Source organism: Egretta garzetta, unplaced genomic scaffold (assembly GCF_000687185.1).
Source record: "Egretta garzetta isolate BGI_Z169 unplaced genomic scaffold, ASM68718v1 scaffold598, whole genome shotgun sequence".
In the NCBI taxonomy this organism is placed as follows: Eukaryota; Metazoa; Chordata; class Aves; order Pelecaniformes; family Ardeidae; genus Egretta; species Egretta garzetta.
In genome coordinates this window covers 670976-692940 of record NW_009260621.1, presented here as the reverse complement: position 1 = coordinate 692940, position 21965 = coordinate 670976, and the positions used below count along the sequence as shown (strand labels likewise).

At 56.6% G+C, this 21965-nt stretch overlaps 1 protein-coding gene across 1 annotated transcript in view; it reads right to left on the bottom strand.

The window, feature by feature from the left end:
- The window catches only part of CACNA1E (calcium voltage-gated channel subunit alpha1 E), a 136156-nt gene that overhangs the window by 107788 nt on the left and 6403 nt on the right, over positions 1-21965 (bottom strand). Inside the window, exons 2-6 of the mRNA XM_035900744.1 lie at positions 19367-19472; positions 18801-18940; positions 7946-8049; positions 7000-7152; positions 6515-6696 (exon numbers count right to left, since the gene is read on the bottom strand). Of these exons, the coding sequence (XP_035756637.1) occupies positions 6515-6696; positions 7000-7152; positions 7946-8049; positions 18801-18940; positions 19367-19472 (685 nt within the window). The remainder of the gene's footprint in view (positions 1-6514; positions 6697-6999; positions 7153-7945; positions 8050-18800; positions 18941-19366; positions 19473-21965) is intronic.

Here is a 21965-nt window from a genome sequence, read left to right as displayed (position 1 = left end):
CGGGCCCGTCGGGGCGGGCCTCCAGCACCCACGGCTGGCAGCACGCAAGCTGCCGGCTCGGCACCAACAGGAGCCATTTGGGGAAAACCAGCTTGTTTCATTAAGTTAGGAAGGTTTTAAACCTTCGGGGTGGAATTTGAAGTCTCCTCTCTGAAGTTCTCGCTAACTTAATTGCATTTAAAACACTCAACGCTTAACGTTTCAGAGGAAGAAGCCGGAATGGGCTCTGTCCTGCAGTGCCACAAGTGCCAGGGCCTTTTTGGCAGTCCCCGTCCCCCCCCAGCACACAGCACACCCCGCTTTGCCCGCATGGCTGGGAGCCGCCAGGAATAGCTGCAGAAGCATTAAGATCTGTGCTTGCTACCGAGCTGCTAAGAGCACTGGGTGTTGATTAAATTTTCATACCTCCTCGATAGGATATTTTTTTGTGTTGCGTTTTAATTTAAAACATACCAGAAGGGACTCCTTTCCCCTTTGCAAGTGTTCCAGCTCAAGAGCCTGGTGATGTCCCAGGGCACAGAGGCTAAAAAGCCACGTAGCTTCACTCTTCAGCCATCCCATCTCCTCCACTCTCCAGCGTCTCTCCCTCCTCATCCCCCTCTTCATCCTCCTCCTCACCCCAGAGATCATCTCTAGCCCGCGCTGCTCCTTGCTGGGAGCCACCGTTACCCATCGCACTGCCAGCTTCACCGTCCACAGTGCCCGAAGGAGCAGCAGGGCAGGCTCAGCCCCTGGCTGCGGGACCACTGCTGTACTGAGCTCCTCCAGTGCTCTGCCCACCACCGTGGTGGCAGGGCAGGTGCTGTTTTGGGGGTGTCTTTACACCACTGGCCCTCGCTGCAAAGTCCCTACAACCCTCAGCACATGGCTGGCACCGCTGCAGCTCTCACCTTGGGACCAGGGACCCCAGAGGACAGGCACCAATGTCCAAAGGAGCTGCAGCAGCCCCTGGAAGCACCTAGCCTCAGGGAGGTTTCCCAGCTCCTATTGGGTCTGAGCAAACTCCAACAGGAGCAAACTCCTCTCTGGTCAAGTCATTAATTTCACTGGCCCCTGGCTGCCCCACGTAAAACCAGGCACTGCCCTCAATCTCCAAAAGGCAAAAGGAGAAACACACCCAGACCTGCACGATGCTCAGGTCTCGCTCACACCGCTCACACACAGGTGCTTCAGGGAGAGCAGCTGAGTGCTGAGCATCCCAAGGGACAACCGTCACACCCCAGGAGTTTCTGCCAACAAGTGACGAGCAATTTTGTACACACACACATGGAAAAGTAACTGCTTTGAAACAGATTCCTCCTCTGAGCGCCTCAAATGCCACTCGACATGTGCAGCTGGGGACCTAGCAAGGAGCAGGGCAGCCGAGCCTTGCACCCATCTCCGATCCGTGTACTCCAGCACGGCCAATGATTTAACACACCTCTCCCTCCCAGCGCCCCAAATCAGGGCTGCCTGAACAGCCCCCGCTTCAGAAAGGATGGATGCTTCACCACATCCGAAAGCCAGGCTCCAGCCAGAAGGCCTCAGGTTTGCCGCTTCACAGTCAACACCAGCCCAAGCCAACTTCTGAAAACTCAGCCCCGCACCCAGCAGCGTGAAACCCTGACCTGCGCGCGTGGTGAGATTCGTCGTGCACATGACGAGGTCCCCGCATTTAGAGGCGATCCCAAAGAGCGGGGCGGCTCCAGCGCTCCCGCAGGGTGGGCTCCCCCCGTGCCCACCCGGCCAGGCTGGAGGGAGGTGGCAGCTGAGTCGCGCTGGCTGCAAACCCCGGTCCTTGCGGCACCCCGCCCTTTGCAGCCGCTCTCGCAGTCGGAGCTGCCGGGCTCTGCGTGCGGGGCTCGCGCCTCACACCTCACGAGCGGGTTTGCAACCGCCCGGCTGCTTGCAGGCGGCTGTGCAGCTTTGCACGGGGCTTTGCCCCATCTCCCCTGAGGCTATGGCACACAGATCTGCCCACGACCACCGCATTTTGGTAGGTATTTTGGAAGCTGCCAAGCACTTGGTTCTCCTTCCCCCAGCAAACGCTCTCCTCCTGCTGCAAAAGCACCCAGAAGGCTCCCAGCACTCCGCCCCAGCATCTTCTAAGGCTCCCTGTGCCTTTTCGCCCTCCCTGCTTCCCTATAGTCCCAATCCATTGCACCATGAGAGGCTTTTTGGGCTTCTAGCAAGCAACTGTGACCATCTCGCTCCCATTAGGCCTCGCCATGCCTTTTTAATTAGCAGCATGGATGCTCTTCCAGTGCTGCTGTAACACCTGTGCTTAGGAAGCAAATGCCATTACCCAGGGTTGCCAATAGCCGTGGCCCCGTGCAAAGTCAAGTCGGCTCTTTGCATAGCCTGGCTGCAGTTTGGTTACCCCCACGGTGCAGGCACTCCCGCCTGTCTGCAGGTTGCTCTGACTCTTGGGAATCTACTGGAGCCACAAGGTTAGGATCAGGAGTTCAAGCTGACGGCCAGATCCATGCCGGGAAAGAGGCTTTCCCCACGCGGCAGGCTCTGGTTCTCTGCGTCGGCCCTGCTGCACCCGTGAAGCGCTCGGAGCCTCTCCTGGTGCGAGCGAAGGGTTCCCGAGGCCACGGCTGGACACGTGCCCATGCTTGTACCCGTGGCCCCTTGCAACCACATGCAACCTCAGCAACCGCTCACAACGGCAACCGCTTGCACCTCGCAGCAGCCTCGGACCCCCAGAGCAACGCTGCAGGAGGAGCAGGCAGCCCTGGTTCCCCTGCCTGCATCTGCCCACAGTCGCATTGATCCCACAGCTATGAACAGCAGCTTTCTCCATGCACTCGTGTTGCCATTTGTCCTGCACTAACCTAATGCTAATGCCCGACGGGGGGCTGCCATCCTGCGCTGCGTGGCCGGTGTTACCAGAGAGCACAGAGCAGTGCTCCGGGCAAGGGGCCCCGCCGGGACAGGCAGGGCTGGTTCCTCTCCCTACAAAGCCCACCAGGCCCAGCCCACGGCCCCAGCACATGCTTGCCACGGGTGTTTTTCTTCCCATCTCAGCTCCCGGCAGCGTGGGGGAAGAGGAGAGTGGCAGCTCCCAGCAAGCCAGGCTCCTCCTCACTACCTGCAAACACAGCGGCTGAGCGCTTCCAAACTGGAAAGCAAATAAACAATCTCGGTGAATAAATACAGTCATCTCGAGGCAGCATTTCGGAGGAAATAATGATTTCAAACTCCTCTCCTGTTTGCTCTCCAGGACCGGGGGAGCCGGGCTGAGCATCTGAAGCCGCCAGCACCGCTGAGCACCTGCTGGGTGCCCAGCCAGCCCTGTGGCACGCACCGGCAGCCCCTCGCCAGCCCAGCCACCCCCTCCCCGACCCCAGCATCGCTCTTAAATGACAAATCTGCAGCCTGGCTCCTGCTCCACCTCTGCCAGTGTGCTGGCATGGGGAAGTAGGACAGCGAGCCTCTTTGCCAGCATTACGTTTCCCTCCAGTCCCTACAGAAATCAGGTTTGGTCTCGAGCCAGCCCAGGGAAGGGGCATCTGGTCCAGCGTAAGAAGAAAACCAAAATACTCCTTAGCCCCTGTGTTGGACCACAGAGACAGACAGAGGAACCACAAAGCTGAAACTGCCCTCTAAAAGAAGTTAAAGTCCTTCAGGCTCCCAGAGATGGGGGCTGGAAATACCATAACCTCCCCAAAATTTGAGGCTTTTTTTTTTTTTTCCCCACTCCATACTGTGATTTCTACCTAGCAAGACGGTGTTTCACACAGGCAAGGCTGACGAAAACAAGGCAAAAAGGCAAACACAACCATGAAATAACACACGTGGGAAGTACCACGGAGCCAAATAGCTTTTCGTGATGCTATCTACAAATGCCAGGAGCCATACTTCTAGACCCGGTAAAATTGTGGAAAAATGGATCTTAAAATCACAAACCAGTTACACAGGGGAATTGTATAGTAAGCAATTTCTTTGAGAGACTGCTAAAGTGGTTTTCCTGCAATCTCCCTCTCCTCTGTGGCATTAACCTGCAAGGACACGGCCTCCCACTGCTTTACTCTGGTGGGAAAGCAGAGAGTCCCCCACCGATCCCCCCAAACCTGGGGCGTGTGCTGGGCAAGGTCCATACTGGTTAGCAGTGGGAGCCTGCTCTGGTTTGCTGCTCCAAGTGATGCAGGTGACAGCAGAGCATCCCAGTGGCTTTCCACCCCTGCCCAGCCCTCCCTCCAGCATCCTCCAGGGACCGCATCCTCCATGTGTATGCCTCATTTTTCTATTAAAAAAGAAAAAAAAAAAAGGCAGAAGCCCATTTTGCTGTCCCCAAGCTGCAAAAGGACTGAGCACCCATAGCCTTTGCAACCTAGAGGCACCCTGCGAGACAGCCCGTGTTCCCAGGGAGGGCGGGAGGCGCAGCCTGACAGTGCTGGGAACAGTGTCCGTCCCTCGCTGCCTCCCAGAGTGAATCAGCAGCATTTTACTAATACCAAGGCCCCAATCCTCATTCAATTAAAAGCCAAGGATGGTCCCTAATCCTTTCCATTATAGGTAAGTAATAGCTGGTTCTTTGCAGAGGAGCTGGAAAGGGAGGCACCTTACGGTCCCAGCCATCAGGAACACCGTGACAGAGCGCACCTGCCTGGCATTGCAACTGGTGCTGGGAAGAGCATTCGGATACCGGGGCTGTGACCCAGAGAGCCCCCGATTTAGCAACTGTGGTGGTAAACAGGGGATTCCACGGGTAGGTCCTGCAGAGCATGGTTATCAGTGTTGCCAGCAGCATCTCCCACTCTTACCCCCGCCCCAGTAAGACCCAGATGGTGGATCAGCAAATCCCAGATATCAAATAGATCAGCTCCAGCCTTCCCAGTAAGGACACCATAACCGGCAGGAGACCAGACTTTCTCGGAGCCTGCCGGTACAAACCCACGAGGTCAATCAGACCATAAATTGCCTGTCCGTGTAGCTCACCAGCTCCTCACATGCCGCAGCCAGGGCTCTAGCACGCGGAGCGCTGCTGCCAATTGCTGCAGGGGCTAAGGACGGGGAGGAGGGGGCATGGGGAGCTCCGGTGGAAGCAGCCCCTAGCTTTTGCAGAGAGCTGGTCATTAATGCAAGAAACAAGGTGCAGGGCAGGGTGCTGGTGCCAGGTAGGGGCAGCGCCGGGCACGCATGGGCTGCGGCACAGCAGTGTCAGCAGGCAACGGCTGCCCAGCTGCGCTAAAGGCAGGGGAACCTCATCACCAGGCAGGAAAATTCACCTTTCACGCTATACTCAATTATGCCTGGGCAATAGGCACCGTAGTCAAGTCTCTGATCTCATTCATACGTCGGAAGCAGACAAGAAATGGTCTTTTTTCAGTCTGGACTCGCAGGTGGTTCAATCCTGCCTAATTCCCCCACTAAAGCAGCAAGCTCCAGATACCGCCATCTCCTTTAAGAGGAGGAAAACCAAATCCTTGTGGCAAGGACCACTCCTTGCCATAAACTCTCCCCTTTCTACCCCAGTCTGGGTTTCATGGCCTGTCTGCCCACACATGCCATCCTGCATGCCTAGAAGGACCCCGGGATGGACTGAGCAGGAGGGGGACCCCAATGCTGGCAGCACGGTGCCTTCGCCTGGGGTTAAACACCAGCCTTTCTGCTCATGACAAAGTAACTATCGAAGCAACTTTCCCCATCACAAGCCATGCAATTTGCCTCCCACAGAGCAATGCCACTCTGCAAATCTCCAGGCATTATGGGAACAAGGGTTTCAAAACATTCCTGGTGCAATGTTTCTGAAATTGATGCTGAAATTAGGCTGGGAACAGAACAGGCATGGTTGCTTCTAGCCCATAAAGTAAAACATACATACATAGCCCATCACCCACAACAACACCGCACTTTGTAACTGCTCGTAGCTTTTTTCCTGCTTCCAGCTTTGCCCCCAAGTTGTTGCTGCCCCAAGGGCTCAGGCATCGGCAACTTCAAGCGGCTGCAAACCACAGGCACCCAGCCCAGCTTCGTCAGCACTGCCAGACATTTGCAGCACCAATACCAAAGGTCTCAGCTCCCTGTCACTGCCTCTGCCCCAGGGAGGGGGTCTGAGGCCAGCTCTGGGGCTTCCCAAGGCTGCTGCAGGGAGGGAGGCAGATCCACCGCCTGGTCTGCAGGGAGAGCAGATGCACAGTGCCCAGAAACCACATCCATGCTTATAGAGCTGCCCCAGAGAACACAGGAGGAGGAGGAGGGAAGGAAGGATGCCTCCCTGCTCCTTGAGGGACAGCCCTCGAGCACGAGGCTTGCTGCAGCCCATGCCCACAAGGTTTTGCTCTCTGCAAGGGGTTGCACAACCAGCCCAGAGATGGGGGCCAAAGCCCTTAGAGCTCCCCTTGCCCAGAGACACATAACACACACCGCTTTATTCCCCATCTCCTGCCCAAATACAAAGGACCCCATCTCCACCACAAAGGAAACTCAGCGTCTCACAGGTTTCCAGGACACAGAAATACTGTCTCTGGCTCCCCATCCCCATGTCCCCAGCTGCCCAAAGAGACCCCAGAGCAGCACTACTCACATTGTACAGGACTGTGGTCCACCCTTCCATGGTGATGCACTGGAAGACGGTCAACACAGCAAAAAGGATGTTGTCGAACTGCGTGATCCCGTCGTTGGGACCAATCCACTCCCGGCACTCGTAGCCTGGGGGGCAACCCTGCACCCCGCATGGATGGGGGGGGTCCAGCTCCTCTAGCTCACCTGTGAGCACACAGTGGAGAGCCAAAAGAGGCAGAGGTAAGAGGGGACCACCAAGGGGAAGAGCCTGAACACAGACAGGCTTGGGGCAGAGCAGGGGGATCTCACTGGGATTAGCCCTGGCTGCACACAAACTTCCCCCAGTAAGAAACTGGGACATCCTGAACACAACTGGGTGATGCCTGGTGTGCATAAAGCAAAATGCAGGATTTCCTCGCCCTGGGTTTCCCACGCTAGCAACATGAACTTGCCCCAGCTGTTTTCCACCCGTGGGATGCGGCGCGGGTGCAGAGCCCTTCTGCCCACCTGAATTGTTTGTGTAGCAGGCTCGGTGCAACTTCCCGCTGTAAAACTCCAGGCCGATGATGGCAAACATGAGGATAGCGAAAAAGAGCAGCAAGCCAATCTGAAGGAGAGGCACCATGGCCTTCATAATGGACTTCAGCACAATCTGCAGGCCTGGGAGGGGAAAGAAAGAGCACAGCTCAGCACGGTGATGCAAACCCCTGCCTTGGGGCATGTCCATCCCACCTCTGGCAAAAGGAGAGCAGTGAGCAGAGAGGATGGACAGTCATCAGAGAGATGCAAGAGGCTAGCACAGCCTGGAGGACCCCTTTTTGGGCAGCTAAGGACCATGGAGGAAAGCACCATCCCAGGGGGAAGCAGGGAGGGCCAGGCTGCAGAGCAAGGAGCCAAGAAGGACTGGGTTTTGGATCTGGTCCCCTCTCTGGTATCCTCCCTGTCCTTGTCCCACCTGGACATGGTGGGACGTGGCCTGTGCCACTCTGCCCCCCTCACTCCCCCCCAAGGCACAGATCCAGCACAGAGCCCAGCTGGTGCCCAGGACAGGAGGGACGGGAAGACTGGTGCCAGCAGCAGCCTAGTTTCTTTATTTATTCCCATGCCGGCAGAAGAAACCTTGCAAAAAAACCCAAAATCTCCCCTGAATAAACCTCAGTCCTGAAAGGATCCACCCACCGCCTTCTGGCCGGGGAAGCGGAGCCACCGGCAGGCCCCAGCGAGCCACCAAGCCCAGCCTTGTGCCAGCACGGAGCAAGCTGGGTGGGGGGAAATGCCACCTGGGGACACCAAACACTGCCATCCTTGAGTTCCCACTCCAGGGGGAGGTTTGTCCTCCTCTCCCCTGATTTCACCCCACGTCTCTGAGGTGGCACGAGGACCCCTCTCACCCTGAAGGACACCAGGGACAGATGCTGACACCCCAGGAGGAGGGCCAGGAGCATCAACTTACTGGGAATGCCCGAGACAAGCTTCAGAGGTCTGAGCACGCGCACGGCCCGCAGCGTCCGCAGGTCCACGTGGGTGTTGAAGTGCGTCCCAGCGGTGGCGAGGATGCTGCGGGCAGACAGGGAGAGAGCAGAGTTACCCCAGGAAGAGCCCTTGGCCACCCCGGTGCCAAGGGCCATGTTCTCAGGCCAGGCTGGAGGGAGCCATGAGGAGCACCATGTCCCTGGGCAGATACAGAGATTCCACGCCTCCCAAAGCCCACATTCCATCAAGGCCAGTTTGAAGCTGGCACCAAAGCTCATGGGCCAGTCTGGCCAGCCAAAGCCACCCAGGGGCCACCCAGCCCCCCCCATGAATGCCCCCTGTGCTCCAGGAGGGCTGGGGCCAGCCCCACACCGCAGTGCCGGTCATCACCCCTGCCACGCAGTCAACACTGCAGATGTAGCGCTCATCACAGCTGCGCGGGTTCAAACTCCCTTCCAGGCAGGCAGCACATGGACCAGAGATGGTGCCCCAGAGACGGGGGTTGCTCCCCTGATGCTCCCCCAGCAGCACCTCCAGCCATCAGCTCCTCTGGCTTTTTCCACACACGAAGCTTCCTTAGAGTCCCACCTCTGGGACTGCTGAGAAGGAGCCGAGAACCTCACATGCATTCAAAAATCTATAGTAATGAAAGTTTGATGACCTTGGAAGGCAACTGGCAGGCACAGGGAGGACTCTAGAGGTTTTCTTTTAAAACACAAAGATTTTTTTGAAGCCCATCTCTGGAAAACAAATTGGGGCAGAAGGGAGCTGGTGCACACCGAGTCCAGCAGCGGAAATACTTGGGGGCCTTGTACCTGCTGGGGGGGCGGGGATGCTGCGGCTCAGGGATGCTGGCAGAGCTGCAGGAGCACAGATGGGTGCCGGAGCTCGTGGCCTCCTCTCCCATCCGGGCTCGGTCCCTGGGGCACTCGATGAGGAGGAGGAGGGAGGGCTGCAGTGGAGGAGCAGGGGATGGGAGAGGAGGGGACGGGGAGGAGAGCGGGACAGAAGGAGGCAGCAACCTCGGGGCTGTTTGCAGCAATCCAAAAACTGAGGGAAATTGGGTCATTGTTCCACTAATTCATCTAATTACAGGCCAGAGCAGCTCTCTGGCGCGCTGAGCAATTAGCACTCTTTCTCTCCCCCTCTCCCCCAGGTACGGCAGGGACCAGCCTGCCCCTCTAGAAAGGCGGTTGGGTTTCCTAGGATACCCTGGCAGCCTAAAGCTCTCATATCAGCAAACCAGGTTGGTTCAACTCCTTTTCCCAGCCTCCTCTTCCTCCTTTCCCCCAGCACAAGGGGTCAGCTGCAAAACCCAGTCCCAGCAGTAGGCGGGATGCATCCCCCCAGCATCACCCACAACTCCCAGCACATCAGGCTGCTTATCCCCAATATATATAGGGGCCTTTTAGCCTTGATGGCACTTTCCCTTTCACCAGTGCCCCAGCCCATGCCCAGCCCCCGCTACCCACGGGGCTGATGGGAGAGCAGAAAAGGGACTTAATTAAGTCAGGAGCACCCAGAGGCTGGGGAGAGCTGTGTTATTAAATTGGTTGTAAGATCAAAATCAATAAGTATGATAAAGCACGGCCACTCAGCAGCACGTGGGAGAGAGAAGAGCATAGGCGCTTTCATCTCTTTCATGCAACCTGCCAGCGAGGGCAAGGTAGCCGAGCACTCCCCAAAACGCCGGCATAGAGGACACGCTGTGCCCAATGTCGCGCCAGAGACCCCAAGACCCTCCTTCAGCTTTTGCTCATGTCCCAATGCCTGGTGTCCAACCAGCCACCTAAAGGGATGGAGGAAAGCTGTTTGCAGCTCCTACGCTGACACCAGCCGGGGCTGAGCATCTCCAGGAGGCCAGGGATGCTCCTGGGTAGGACGTGGGCTCCAGCCCTTCTCCCAAGGGCTCGCCCATGCAAGCCCAGCACCATGAAAAGCCCAGCTGGAAGGCTCCCGGCAGCAGAGGGGGATCGACAACCCTCTCCCACCACCACAGAGCGGCGCCAGCCGTGGGCCCGCACAGCCAGGTGGAGTGATGGAGCTGGAGCCATCACCACTCCCAGCCCCACCGCACGTCTCCTCCCCAGGCTGGGGGGGCAGGACCATCGCCTGAGACAGCGCTGGTCCGGAGGGGAGCAGAGTGCCCTGGCTGCGAAGTCCTCTGCTAACCCAGATTTGTTTGAAGGGCTCGGGAGCTGTCGCGCTGAGCCTTCAGGCAAGGTTCAGGTGATTTCAGGGCACTACTTCCCAGCGCTCTAAATTAGCTGCTAAGAATGGGACTCCTCTGTGGCAAGGTGACATGCTCCTTGTCCCCACTGAGGGACAAGGGACATTATGAGCTCTTTCAAAAGGGGGTTTGGACAGATCACCAGAGCAAGGTGGTGGCACTGCAGACGTGCCTCCCAACCGATGACAGAAGGATGACCCACCGCTATGAAATAGGTGCCTGCGCATCCTTTTGCAGCCACGGACACGGGTCCCAGCGAGGGCAGATGCACTGGGAGCTGCTGGAGCTGCTCCTGGCAAAACCATCCATCCCAGAGCACCAAGGCACCCCCGAGCAGGGTCTGGGCAGCCCTGGGCGATTTTGAGACTAACTGAGGTGGCTGGAAAAAGCTAAGAAAGCTTCCAGGCATGCGAGCCTGGCTTCTGCCTGCCTTTCCCCAAGACTTTTGTGGCGCTAAGTAACAGGCATCATCGCCTCTCCCCAGCAGCCAGGCTTCGCTAGTACACACAGATATCACCACCACGTTACCGCTAATAATAAATACAACCCTCAAAACACAACCTCCTGCTTTGGAACTCATCTCACCTGTTAATTGCTTATTAACCTTCAAAGCATGCTGTTTTTTCTTTTTTTTTTTTTTTTTTCCTTCTTTTTTTGCAGACAGCCACCCGTGTCACCCAGCACGACCCATTTCTGATTTATTTATTGGCACATGTTAAGGTTTCTTGTAGTACCTCGGGATGCATGGCGCAGGGATGGGACTGGGGCTGTGACAGACCGGTGTGTTGACACAGGGCAGCAGCTCCGGTATCTGTAGAACAATTTAAACCCTTTTCGAACACTTACAATATCCACGTCTGATGTGCTAATAATTATTCTTTATTTTTAGGCAAGGACCCAAACTAAAATTACATCTCACCATCCAAGTTATTTGAAAAAGCTGCCAGATCAGGCTATAAAAATCCCAGTGATCTCATGCTTTTCATCATATGTACTGGAGAAAAAAAGAAGAAGAAGAAAAAAAAAAAGTGAAGGCGTTTTTATAGGTCACCCAGGCAAAGGGGTTAGTTTTACTTCTTCAGAGGAAAGGGGGAAGAGACTTCAGGTGGAGAAAAGAGCAGAGAGGAGCTATTGGAAGAATGCAAATGAGAGAGGAGGCAGGATGGGAAATATATGCTAATCCCCAAAGTATAATTGAATAGTGAGCAATCACCAGCAGACAAAAACATGTTTTCGGGGAGGGGGGGGAAATTCCAATGCTTTGTGTTTGCAATCAGGATGATTATTTTATTTTATTTATTTACAGGCTGCGGAGCGAAGGGTGAGCTCCCGCTGGGCCCGCCGCACCTGCAGGCTTTGGGGCTGGCTGCTGGCAGAGTGATGCTCAGCCCTTGGGCACCGCTCCAGCTCGCAGCAGCTGAGCAAAGCGCACGCCCTCGCCTCCAGATGAAGACCTGCACCTATGGATTTCTTTTCCTAGGGCGGGGCGGGGAAGAATGATCACATTTAAAATGAGTCCCTGCTCTTTGGGACTTAGCAGAATAAACCACGAGCGATGCGTGATGACCCTGCCCATGCAAAGCCCTTTTACTACCACAGAGCCCGCCAGAAATTCAGGCACTACCACACACTACCGCACCCACCATGCCTCTGCTGCCCATGCCAGGGGTCACACATCGCACCTGCTCCCATTCCGATCGTCCCATCGGGAGCGGCACCGGCAGCCCTTGGGGACGGCACACACAGATCCAGGCACGCTGGCAGAGGGCTTCACACCAGGGACCCCAAGCAGAAGCTGAACCCCCAAATGATCAAGTCAACCCTCGATTCATCTCCCCACCCCAAACTGAGCATCCCTCGACCATTTCCATCAGGGACCGCTGCAGAGGCACATGCAGACAAGCCATCCCAGCAAAGGGCAGCTCTGGGGTGTGCTGGGTGGAGGCAGGGATTGGCAGAGACAGACTAATCTCAGCTCAAAATCTGGGGCAGGGAGGGTGCTGGCTGGTTGGCTGACGTGCAAATTAATATTTATAATTAAGTGGAAAGGCCCCTCAAGGCCTGCACTGCCACCTGACTCTACAAGGGAGCCTACTTCATAATTAATACACTGGTCAAACGGCTCACAGAAAGTAAGTTACCTGATGAATTTACCCCATTCTTGCCCTTTTCTGCTGGTGAATCAATGCCCCAACTCTGCAGACAGCATCCCGAGTAGCAAGGACGGACTCTAGGCTCTTAGGTCCAAACCCCGCTCAAGGCAGGGCCAGCGGGATCGGGTCGTCCACCCCAAGGATGCCCCAGCAGAGTGCAGTGCTCCTGCTTTGGGGGTGCCAGAAGACAGGGACACCAGCTCCAAGTCCTGCCCTCGGCACAGTTCAGAGCAACCTCAAAGCCTCCATCATCTTCACTTGTTCTTTCTAGGTTTCGGGGCCGTGACACAAGTGGATTGCACTGCTGCAAAGCTGCTGATCCATCTTTCCTGGAAGCTTTGAAAGCCCTGAACTGGGCACCTACAACTCCCTGCAAGGTGTGATGAAGGTGAACACAAAATCTGCCTCCACCAGCCTTTGATCTGGGGGACAAAAAGATCTCCTAAGGCCACCTCTTACAGGAGAAGCCCCCGGGATTTGGCACATGATGGAGCATCTCCCACACCACACCTCCCTCCTGTCTCCGGCCCCTGCGATGCCCCTCGGCAGATGCAGGATTTGGCAGGGGGAGGAGATACTGGTGAACCTGTGTTTGCACAAAGAGGACCTGGTGGAAACCTGAAGTCATTGCCAGGAGGCTGGAGAGCCAGCCCCGCAAAGACAAATACATCATACATGGCCATGTAGCACAGCAGGAGTTGGCTGAATTCATGCCAAAGGAGAGGTCTGAGACCCCAAGGATGTTTAGCCAAGCCTGGGTGACACCACGTCCCCATGTGAGGATGTGGTGGAAAACAACCCCTTTTCCCCTTCCCTCGAGCCAGGCTTTTACTCCACAGCTCCTCTCCCAGAGCAAGGTCCATGGCAGTGCAAAGAGATGGTGCACAGGGATTTTGCAGCTTGGCCCAAGGCTTTATCCCCCTGGGAGGACAAGGGCTTCACCGCAGCCTGGGAGCTCTGCACCCGGCAATGCAGAGCAGGGGCGTCAGGGCTGCAGAAGGAGCCGCTGGGGACCGCAGAGGGCAGAGGGGCGCCTGGGAGGGGAGGCGATGCCCCTGGGACCAGCAGCCGTGTGGGAGGGACTGACTCACTCCCCAGCAGAGTGGATGTGGGAAACCAACCCCCAGGAAAGAGGCGCCGGGAAGGACGGGGCGAAGTGCGAGCAGCACGCGGGCTGGATGCGGCACTGGGGGAAGGCAGGATGCCTGTCTCCCCCAGAACCAGGGCCATGGGTCTGCCTGCCCGGGGGTCACCCTGTGTCCCTCGCCACCCATCCCCAGCCCTCATCACCCGCTCCATCCCCTCGCCTCAGAGATGGTGCTGCCCTTTGTACGAGGTGCCGATGTCAGGCACGTCCCATCGCCATGGCATATGGCACATGAATGATTCACAAAGCTGGGGAATTAATTATTCATCCAAACGAAAGACCAAACACTTTACTAATTGTCCTGGAAGGAAAGAGCTGGGAAGGGGGTGGGAGATGGGGCAGGCATCAGGTTGGAGACCGGCACCATTCATGAAAGGAAAAGAAGGGAAGAGGGGGGAAAAAAAAAAAAAAGCCTTGTCTGGTGTGATCAAAGCATTGCTCTGCTTTTGGACTCGGGGTTGTCTCTTTACTGGTTTATCCTATAGAACAACACTGCTTGCAATGGTACAGAATAATCCTGTTGGGATGCTGCACTTGTGCTCTGATTCTCCTCATATCCACTCCCCCAAACTTCTTTGCCTGGAGCTGTGCTCTCCTCCCTCAGTTAGGAAAATGCAGGTGTCGGCGCCAGGGGAAGAGCCTGTTCCCAGCCTGGGTGTGCACGTGCACACGCGTGCGTGCTCTCGCACACGTATGGGGTACCAAGCACGCTGCTGGGGGTTGGTACCCCAAACCATGAGGGGATGCAGCACATGAATATTCCTGCACCGAGCTTCTGCCAGCACCTGTTCAAGGACATCCCCCCCTCTCTCCATCTCTGGATCTCCAAGACCAAGAAGACCAGCTAAGACATGCAGAATTTGGGTTGTGTGAGGTGCGCTAAATACCAGAGGGCAAAGCATCCTCGCCTCTGCCATGGGAGAGCTTAGAGGAATTGCAAAAAGGGCACCAGACAGTTTCTGGGACGGTCATCCCAAAATCCAGGCAGCATCACAACAAGCAACGACCTGGGCTCCTCGTCCCCATGCTCACATTGCAACCCCACAGCAAAGAGGAAAGCAGCCTCCTAGAAACCACTCTCTCCTGCTTCACCCTGGCCACAGCTGAAAATCAGGGCATGGGGTGTGCACAGGATTTCATCAGGGAGTCAGAGGGACAGGCCAGGCTCACGACTGCCGCTTGCCTTTGCAGGGAGAGGACTTTGGTTTTCGGGCCAGTCATCCAGGCTTGGAGAGCTGGGTTTTCCTCTGCTGGCACGGGCTAGTGCCCCTCTGGACCAGCTCCGGGTTTGCTAAAGGCACAGCAGGCACCACCGGCGATCATTCATTCCTGCCTTCCCTTGGCCATGCTCCACCCCACAAAATCCCTTAATGAAAACCACAGTGCCCAAGGGCTCCACAAAAGGCATCCAGGTGTAGCAGCTGTTATTAAACCCTCCGAATAACCCAGACGCCAGCTCTTCCTTTTAGTGACCCCAGTGTATTTATCCTGGTTTCACAGCGGCTGCTTCCCCGGCTGCTGAGCAGCACAACTTCACAAGGGCCTTTTGATTTCCATTTGGATTTTTTCCCGTTGTTAGAAGTGTTCCCCCACCCCTTCATCTCTCACATAACGTGTTATTGTATTACCGCTGCAACTGCTATAAAAAAAAAAAGCCAGCGCGGTGCTATGATGCTCAGGCATTGGAGTGTGTGAAGCACACACCCACCTGGATATTTTCAGAAGGATTTTAACCCTTGTTTTTCCATGAGCTCCTTCAAATACGGTGTAGGACAAGGCGGGCTGGTGTAGGCTCCTCGTTCTCTATTCATTACACTAAGGGCACCCGGGGAACACGGAGCTGATGCTCCAGTTGCTGATGGCTGAAGGTCCTTCAACCTCTCCCTCTTGGGACCACCGATTAAGAGATCGCCAAGGTCCCATTGCCCCTTCTGACCATTTCTGAGCAGTTTTCCCCTTTTTGGTCTGGGACACACTGCATTGAGCAGGTCACAAGCCCAGCTTCAGCACCCGGCCAGGTCTGGTTCATGCATGGGCAGGGTGAGCAGTCCAAAGCCCCAGGGGAAATACAGACTTTCCCCTCCCCAGCTCTGCCTCAGAACGAGCGAAGGTATTATTTTATGCACATTTTCAGAGAAAAATATTTTTAGCTGGGGGAGAACAGTCTGTTTTTTTCAGGCAGCGATGATGATTTGGAAACCACAGGTTATAAAGAGAGCGGGTTTACAAATGTGACTATTAGTTCCCCAGTGGAAGCTTTAGCATCAGGGAGTTTTAGGTGGGCGTTGATTTCCACCAAGATGAAAAAAATATGGATTTATTGACACAAGAAGCAAACACCAGTTGAACCCCAGTCAGTGCCACCCATTCCTGCACAGGATCCCAGGAGGCCTCTCCCAGCAATAGCCCCTCGCCAGGGAGAGCATGCCTGGGGTGTCCCACTGCTCATGGAAACTCCAGCGTGGTGTCTGGGGCCATGATGCCACCCGCATTAAGCACCTCTCCCGTCAGATATGTGGGAAAAAATAAGTCCAGAAAGGAAGAGTAATGCCCTGCATCACCCTTGGATGGACAAAGGCCAGCGAGCATGATGTTGGGTCCCTCTGGGCCCACCAGGGATGGATCCTGGGGTGGATCCTGCTCACGTGGACATCCTCTCTGGTCCATCACCACACATCCCAAAACGGTCAGCACATCCTGAGGCGAGCGCTACCCTACCCCTCTGATGCTCACAACACCCCCTCCACCACAGCCACTGCCTCTTGCTAAGTCGCGACACAATCACAACAATGATCAATTCTCCCAAGCTCAATAGACTCTGTCCAGACACTCACATATTAATCAAGAGTAAAGTTTTAGCCCACAAAGATGATCCTGAACCCGCCGGTCACCCGCGCACATCCCCTATGCAGACTTTACCACCCGCCTTATGCAACCAACACAGCGTGAACCGCTAAGCGCAAACCCTCTCCCACAAGCTGTTTGCAAGTCATTTGCCAGCCGAGGATTATTTGCTGAAGAAATTTGCCAATAATTCAGCAGATCAAACAGGCAAGAGTTTCTTGCAAGAGAGGCGCAACCATGGCGCTGAAGAGCAGCAGCTTTGCCAGCACCGCACGGCAAAAGCGAGAGCTGAACAGCTCAGAGGAGCCCATGACCTGGTCCAGCTGACCCCCCAGTGACCCGAACCTCCCCAAAAGTGGTCCAGGATGAAAATCTGCAGATTGTTTCCCCTGTGCCCATCATACAACAGAATTCACCCTGAAAGCCTGGTGAGCCCATGTCATGCTCGGGCAAAGCCAGTGGGTAATCGGGCATTTCTTGGAGAGGCTTTTGTCCCACTGGAGCAAGCATCAGGCTGCGAGGGGGGTGATGGTGGTGAAGTGGACCCCGGAGGGGGTAACCAGTGATGTCAGGGGACCTGGGCACCTCCCAGCAGGGCAGCCGGCGCGGCGCTAGCAGCCCTTCATGGACAACTGATTCCCTGGCACGGGGCCCGGCGCGGCGGGGCACCGAAAGGAGCTGGCGAGGCTTTCGCGAGTGAGTAATTGCCGAGCGCTGACTCAGCACTGGCTCGGTTACAGTCAGCTCTCCCGGAGCGGCAGGGAGGGCAGGGAGAGGTCCACGGCAAAACCCCCCTCCCAGCCCAGTGCTTCCTTTTGGCCTCGGCCCCAAAGGATGCCCGGGCCAGAAGACGGCCGATGGGCATTTCCCAGCCACCCGGCAGCTTTCCACGCACTCAGCCCAGCACCGCAGCTGCACAGCGAGGCCGAGACATCCCCTCTTGCTGCTACCAGGGGTGACACGTGTCCCACACTGTCCCCAGAGATGCCACCAGGGATGTGACCACCTTTGCCCAGCCCAGGAGCTGCGCCCAAGCTGCTCTCCCTGCAGCAGCAAGCCTGCTTGGCCATGGAGCCCTCCCTGGAGAGTCACTTTGCAGATGCAGAAGAGCCAGCAGCATCCTGTGCGATGGCTGCACCACCTGCAGGCAGCCTGCTTGCTGCCCACCAAGAAGCATCACCCCACCACCAGCACACCCAGACACCCCACCTTCATGGGCAGAGGTGGTCCCACTCCCCAGCAAGGCCATCCAGGTCTGTGTTAGACCAAGGGAGCCAAAATATTCCTGGGCACGTTTTCCTCAGCCCTTCTCTTGAGCACAGTCCCAACCTGCACCTCTCCACCACAGAGAAGCAACGCCCATTGCCACATCCCTGGAAGCACCAGGCTCAGCATCCACTTTCCTCCTCCAAACACTCAAATGGGTGTCATGTCCCACATGGTGCCACCACCCAGGAGAAGGCTACAAGCCAAGAGACAGGACTGTACAGCAAGCAACTCAGGAGAGACCCCAGGTATCTCACGTGGCTCCCACGCCACAGTTTCCCAGCCAGCCCTTGCAGCTCTGGGTGGAGAGCACCCAGAATTGCTCATGAAGTGCTCAGAGATCCACAGACACCATCTGTTAGTACACATCAAACCGGCTCCTCTGAACGTGCATCAGCATGCAAAACGCAAGGCACCCCTTCCCTGGGACCCCCTTGGTGGCCGCAGGCACCCCCCTGCCCTCCACACTGTGAGGGGACAGGGGGGGGTCCCCCGGGAGCTTCTGCTCAAGCCAGTTGCCAGTGTTGGCTAACACAAGTCCAAATGCCCCTACTCGTTTCTATGTCACCAGCACCACCCATCACACCACAAGCAGGACTCAAATCTAGGCCACATTCCTGGCAGGTGACACCACCAGTGACACAACCGGCACCCACGAAGCTCTGTGCACTACCACCCCCAGCATCACTGCTGCACGCTGGGATGCTGAACAAGCATCACCTGGAAACGCAGCCCCACCCAGACCTTGTTCCTAAACCCCCAGCACCGGGCTGAGGCTGGAAAGCGCTTGAGAAGGCAAGAGGAGAAGAGATTTCCTTCCTCCCCTTGGGGCCTTTAACCAAAACCTCTCCCAAACCATGTCCAGTTGCTCATCAGACTGTACTCCCACTCCATCCCCACCTCACCCCATGCCCAGATGGGTGACAGACGCCAGGCCACCAGCTGAGGAAAGCTCAGAGCCAGCCCTTCTCACCTGATGGGGAACCACATCCCTCCATCAGCTGCCCACTGCAAAGCCAACGCAGGAGCCTCCAGCACTGGAGACCATCCTCCCCTTCCTTGTTGGGATGAAGAGCCAACAACAATAACAGCAAACCAGGGCCTTGCCCACACCCTGGAGCTCGTGTCCCCACCAGGACAAGCCCCCATGCCCAACTGCCCAACTCCATCAACTGCCCTGCACCGCCTGACTCACCCGCTGAGGACCACGATGAAATCCATGACGTTCCAGCCGTTGCGCAGGTATGAGCCCTTGTGGAAAACAAACCCCAGAGCCACGATCTTAATCCCAGCCTCAAAGCAGAAAATCCCAATGAAGTAGGGCTCCGTCTTCTCCTGCCGGATGGGAACCAGTGACACAGTCAGAGGGGAAGATGGAGCAAACACAGTGCCAGCCATTTCACAATGACCCAACTCACATCCCATCCCACCTTCCCCAGCTCCATCCTCCCCTTTGGGAGTTCTCCCAGCCCTTCCTCAGCCAGCATCAACCCTGGAAACAAAAAGTGGGGGCTATGACCCACTCAGGTTGCTCAGTCACCCTTTCCTACCCCACTTTTTAAGGGGCTTAAACCTTCCTGAACCCTTTCCATAGAGGAGGAACATGTGACAGCCAGGAAGGCTGGAGGGGCTGGTCCTGGAGGAAACCTCCTGTCCTACCACCCTGAAAACAGCAAAATTTGGCTGGTAGGATGGGGTGGCTCCCTTCAGCTGGTCCCCCCACTCCCACGGGGTGCAGAGGGATGGATGCGGGGTACTTACTAATCTCCGTGACATGGGCGTCTTGTCGTCCTCAGGGAGGTGCTGCTCAAGGGCCAGCACAATGCAGTTGGCAATGATGGTCGCCAGGATCATGTACTCAAAGGGAGTGGAGGGGAGTTAAGGAGCAGAGGAGAGGTGGTTGACATCCCCGACCCACCAGCCCTCTCCTGCCCACCCCTCGTTTCCCCTGCTCATTAGCAGTCACCACCACTTTCCCCACGGGAACATGCACACATGCAGCCCAGCTTTCACCTCCCGCTGCTCCTGGGCAGGAGGGAGAAGCCCACCTTGGTGCTGTTTGGAAACAAGAGGAGTGATGAGAACTGAGAGCCCCCAGGACCTTCCTCACTGCAGACCTGCTGAGCATCATCACCTCCTTCCCAAGGTAATGGGACATTTAACCAATGGCCTCTGCTGGGCCGTGAACTGGGAGAGAGATGCTGCTTGTGGTGAGAGCCCAGAAGATGGACACAAGTATGAAGGTGGACAACTGGGCTCTGACCAGATTGGGCTTCATCTGGAAAAGAGCTTGACATGGTCCCTGGCAGCATCAGGGAGGCTCTCCCTGGCATGGCATGCTAGTGGCCAGGGCTGCCACATCGCTGCACACCATGGCCCTGCTGCTTGCCTTCTCTCTTCCATCACAAAGGAGCAGGAGATGGGGCTTGGAAGGGGGTGTCACAGCCCATCAGCAGCCCTGGTCCTAAAGCATCCCTGTAGAAGGGCCTATCTGCACAGCTCGAGGAGGACAGGGCATCCCTGGTGGGTCCTGGGGACCCAACCCTGACCAGCCCACCCTGTGCCCTGCGTTGGCAAGGTGGACGTGCCCTGGGAACCAAAGGCCCCTTGCCAAGCACCCCGCAGGTGGCAGGGTGAGCCCAGGCAGCACGGGGAGCTGCAGAGCACCAGGCTGAGCATTTGCAACTCAAGACGCCAATGACACCTGGGTCCAAGCTCCAGTTCAGGCAGGGTTGAAACTCCCCACGGAGACACCCCAGCTTGGCTACACTTCAGCAAGACCCCAAGGGGTAGCAGCAACTTATCGACAGGACCTGGTTGGACCCTTATGAGCGTCCTAAATCCTACAGCCACGTCTAGGGCTTACACACCTCCAGGAGCAACCCAGTGCCAGGACAAGTGGCAGCAGATGCTGGCATCTGAGCACCTGAGGGAGTGGTGAGGGAAGGCAGAGGAAAGGGCAGGCTGACACCCGGGAAAGCACCCCAAACTCAGCTCCCTCCTGCCTTTTGATTCACAGGAGCCACCGGGAGCGAGGCGGGGGTGTGGAGCTCCGTCCTGCCTGGCCCACTGCCAAGCCCTGAAAACAAAGCACTTCGAAGTGACAGGACAGCCAACATCTTTCCAACTTCCCATCCATCTTTACCACATCTTTGCAATAAAAGTCCTGTTGTCCTCAATAACAAAATGAGGTGAGATTCATCAGCAGGCAGCACACACCTTCACCACTCCCTCCATGCCAAAAATCCACAGCTATATTGCTGTAACCGCTGTCACCGGCGGCCACCCCGGGAGGGGACTGCCACCTTCCCAAGGCTCGTGTCTACAGAAAGGGGATGTGATCCCGCCTGGGATGGATTTAGTCACAAAGAAATCATCCACGCTCCCGCTGTACCAAGCCGGCACGGGGAGCAGTGCCCTGGCTGAGCCCTTCCCCACTGCACCAGGCTTCTCCAGACCCGGCAGCTTCAGGTTCACACCACTCAGGCTAGGAGGTGCCAAACACTGGTGCCTGGGAAAAGGGATGATTTTCCCATTTGCCACCTTGCCTTTTGGCTGCTGAAGCTACTGACTACAGCAAGGTGCTTTAAGCCAGCGGCCCCGAGCCCACAGGCAAGAGAAGACATCCCAGTACTGGCCACGAGCATGGGGAACTGGAAACCATGAAATGACCCTGGCGGCAGCAACCCCGACAGCAGCGACCCCCCGCACGCTGCGGCTCACGGGTGAGGTGGGAGCAGGGCCGGGCATGGGAGCAGGTCCCCGGAGAGCTGGCCAGGAGGGGCAGCCAAGGAGAGCCTGCAGGAGCTGGGATGTTTTTAGCCCGGTAGGGAAAAGAGCCAGGAAGGATTCAGCCAAGGCATTTAAAAGGCCACTCAGTGAAATTAATGGTTGCTAAGTTAAAGGCAAACCAAAAGAGGAGATGGCTGCAGAGCTCACTGCTGTGGGCTCGGGCCTCGGTGCCAGCCAGGCACAAATCGCAAGCAGCTCCCTGTGCTCGGGGGGAGGCCAGACCCCAAAAGTTTTATTCCAAGGCTTACTACAAGTGAAGATTTCATTGCACAGCTCCTGCAAAAGCCACATACCTTCCTCCCTGCTTCCCACCTCCGGCTGCACACTTCAGCTGGTACGCAGACCGTGGTGCTTGGCCCGGAGCCACCGGCCTATTTGGGGTCTTTTTGTTTCATTTTCCTGAAAGTCTGCAAGCAATTAGCACAGGCTTAAAAGAAAAGAGCGTGTTAGTGGGGCGGTGCAGCCAGCTCCCCAGGCGCTAGGCACATTTGCCTAGATGAGAAGTGTGGGAACGGCGCGGCGAGTCCGTCTGTCTGCCCCAGTGCGTCTAACCCCGCCGGGCATCCCA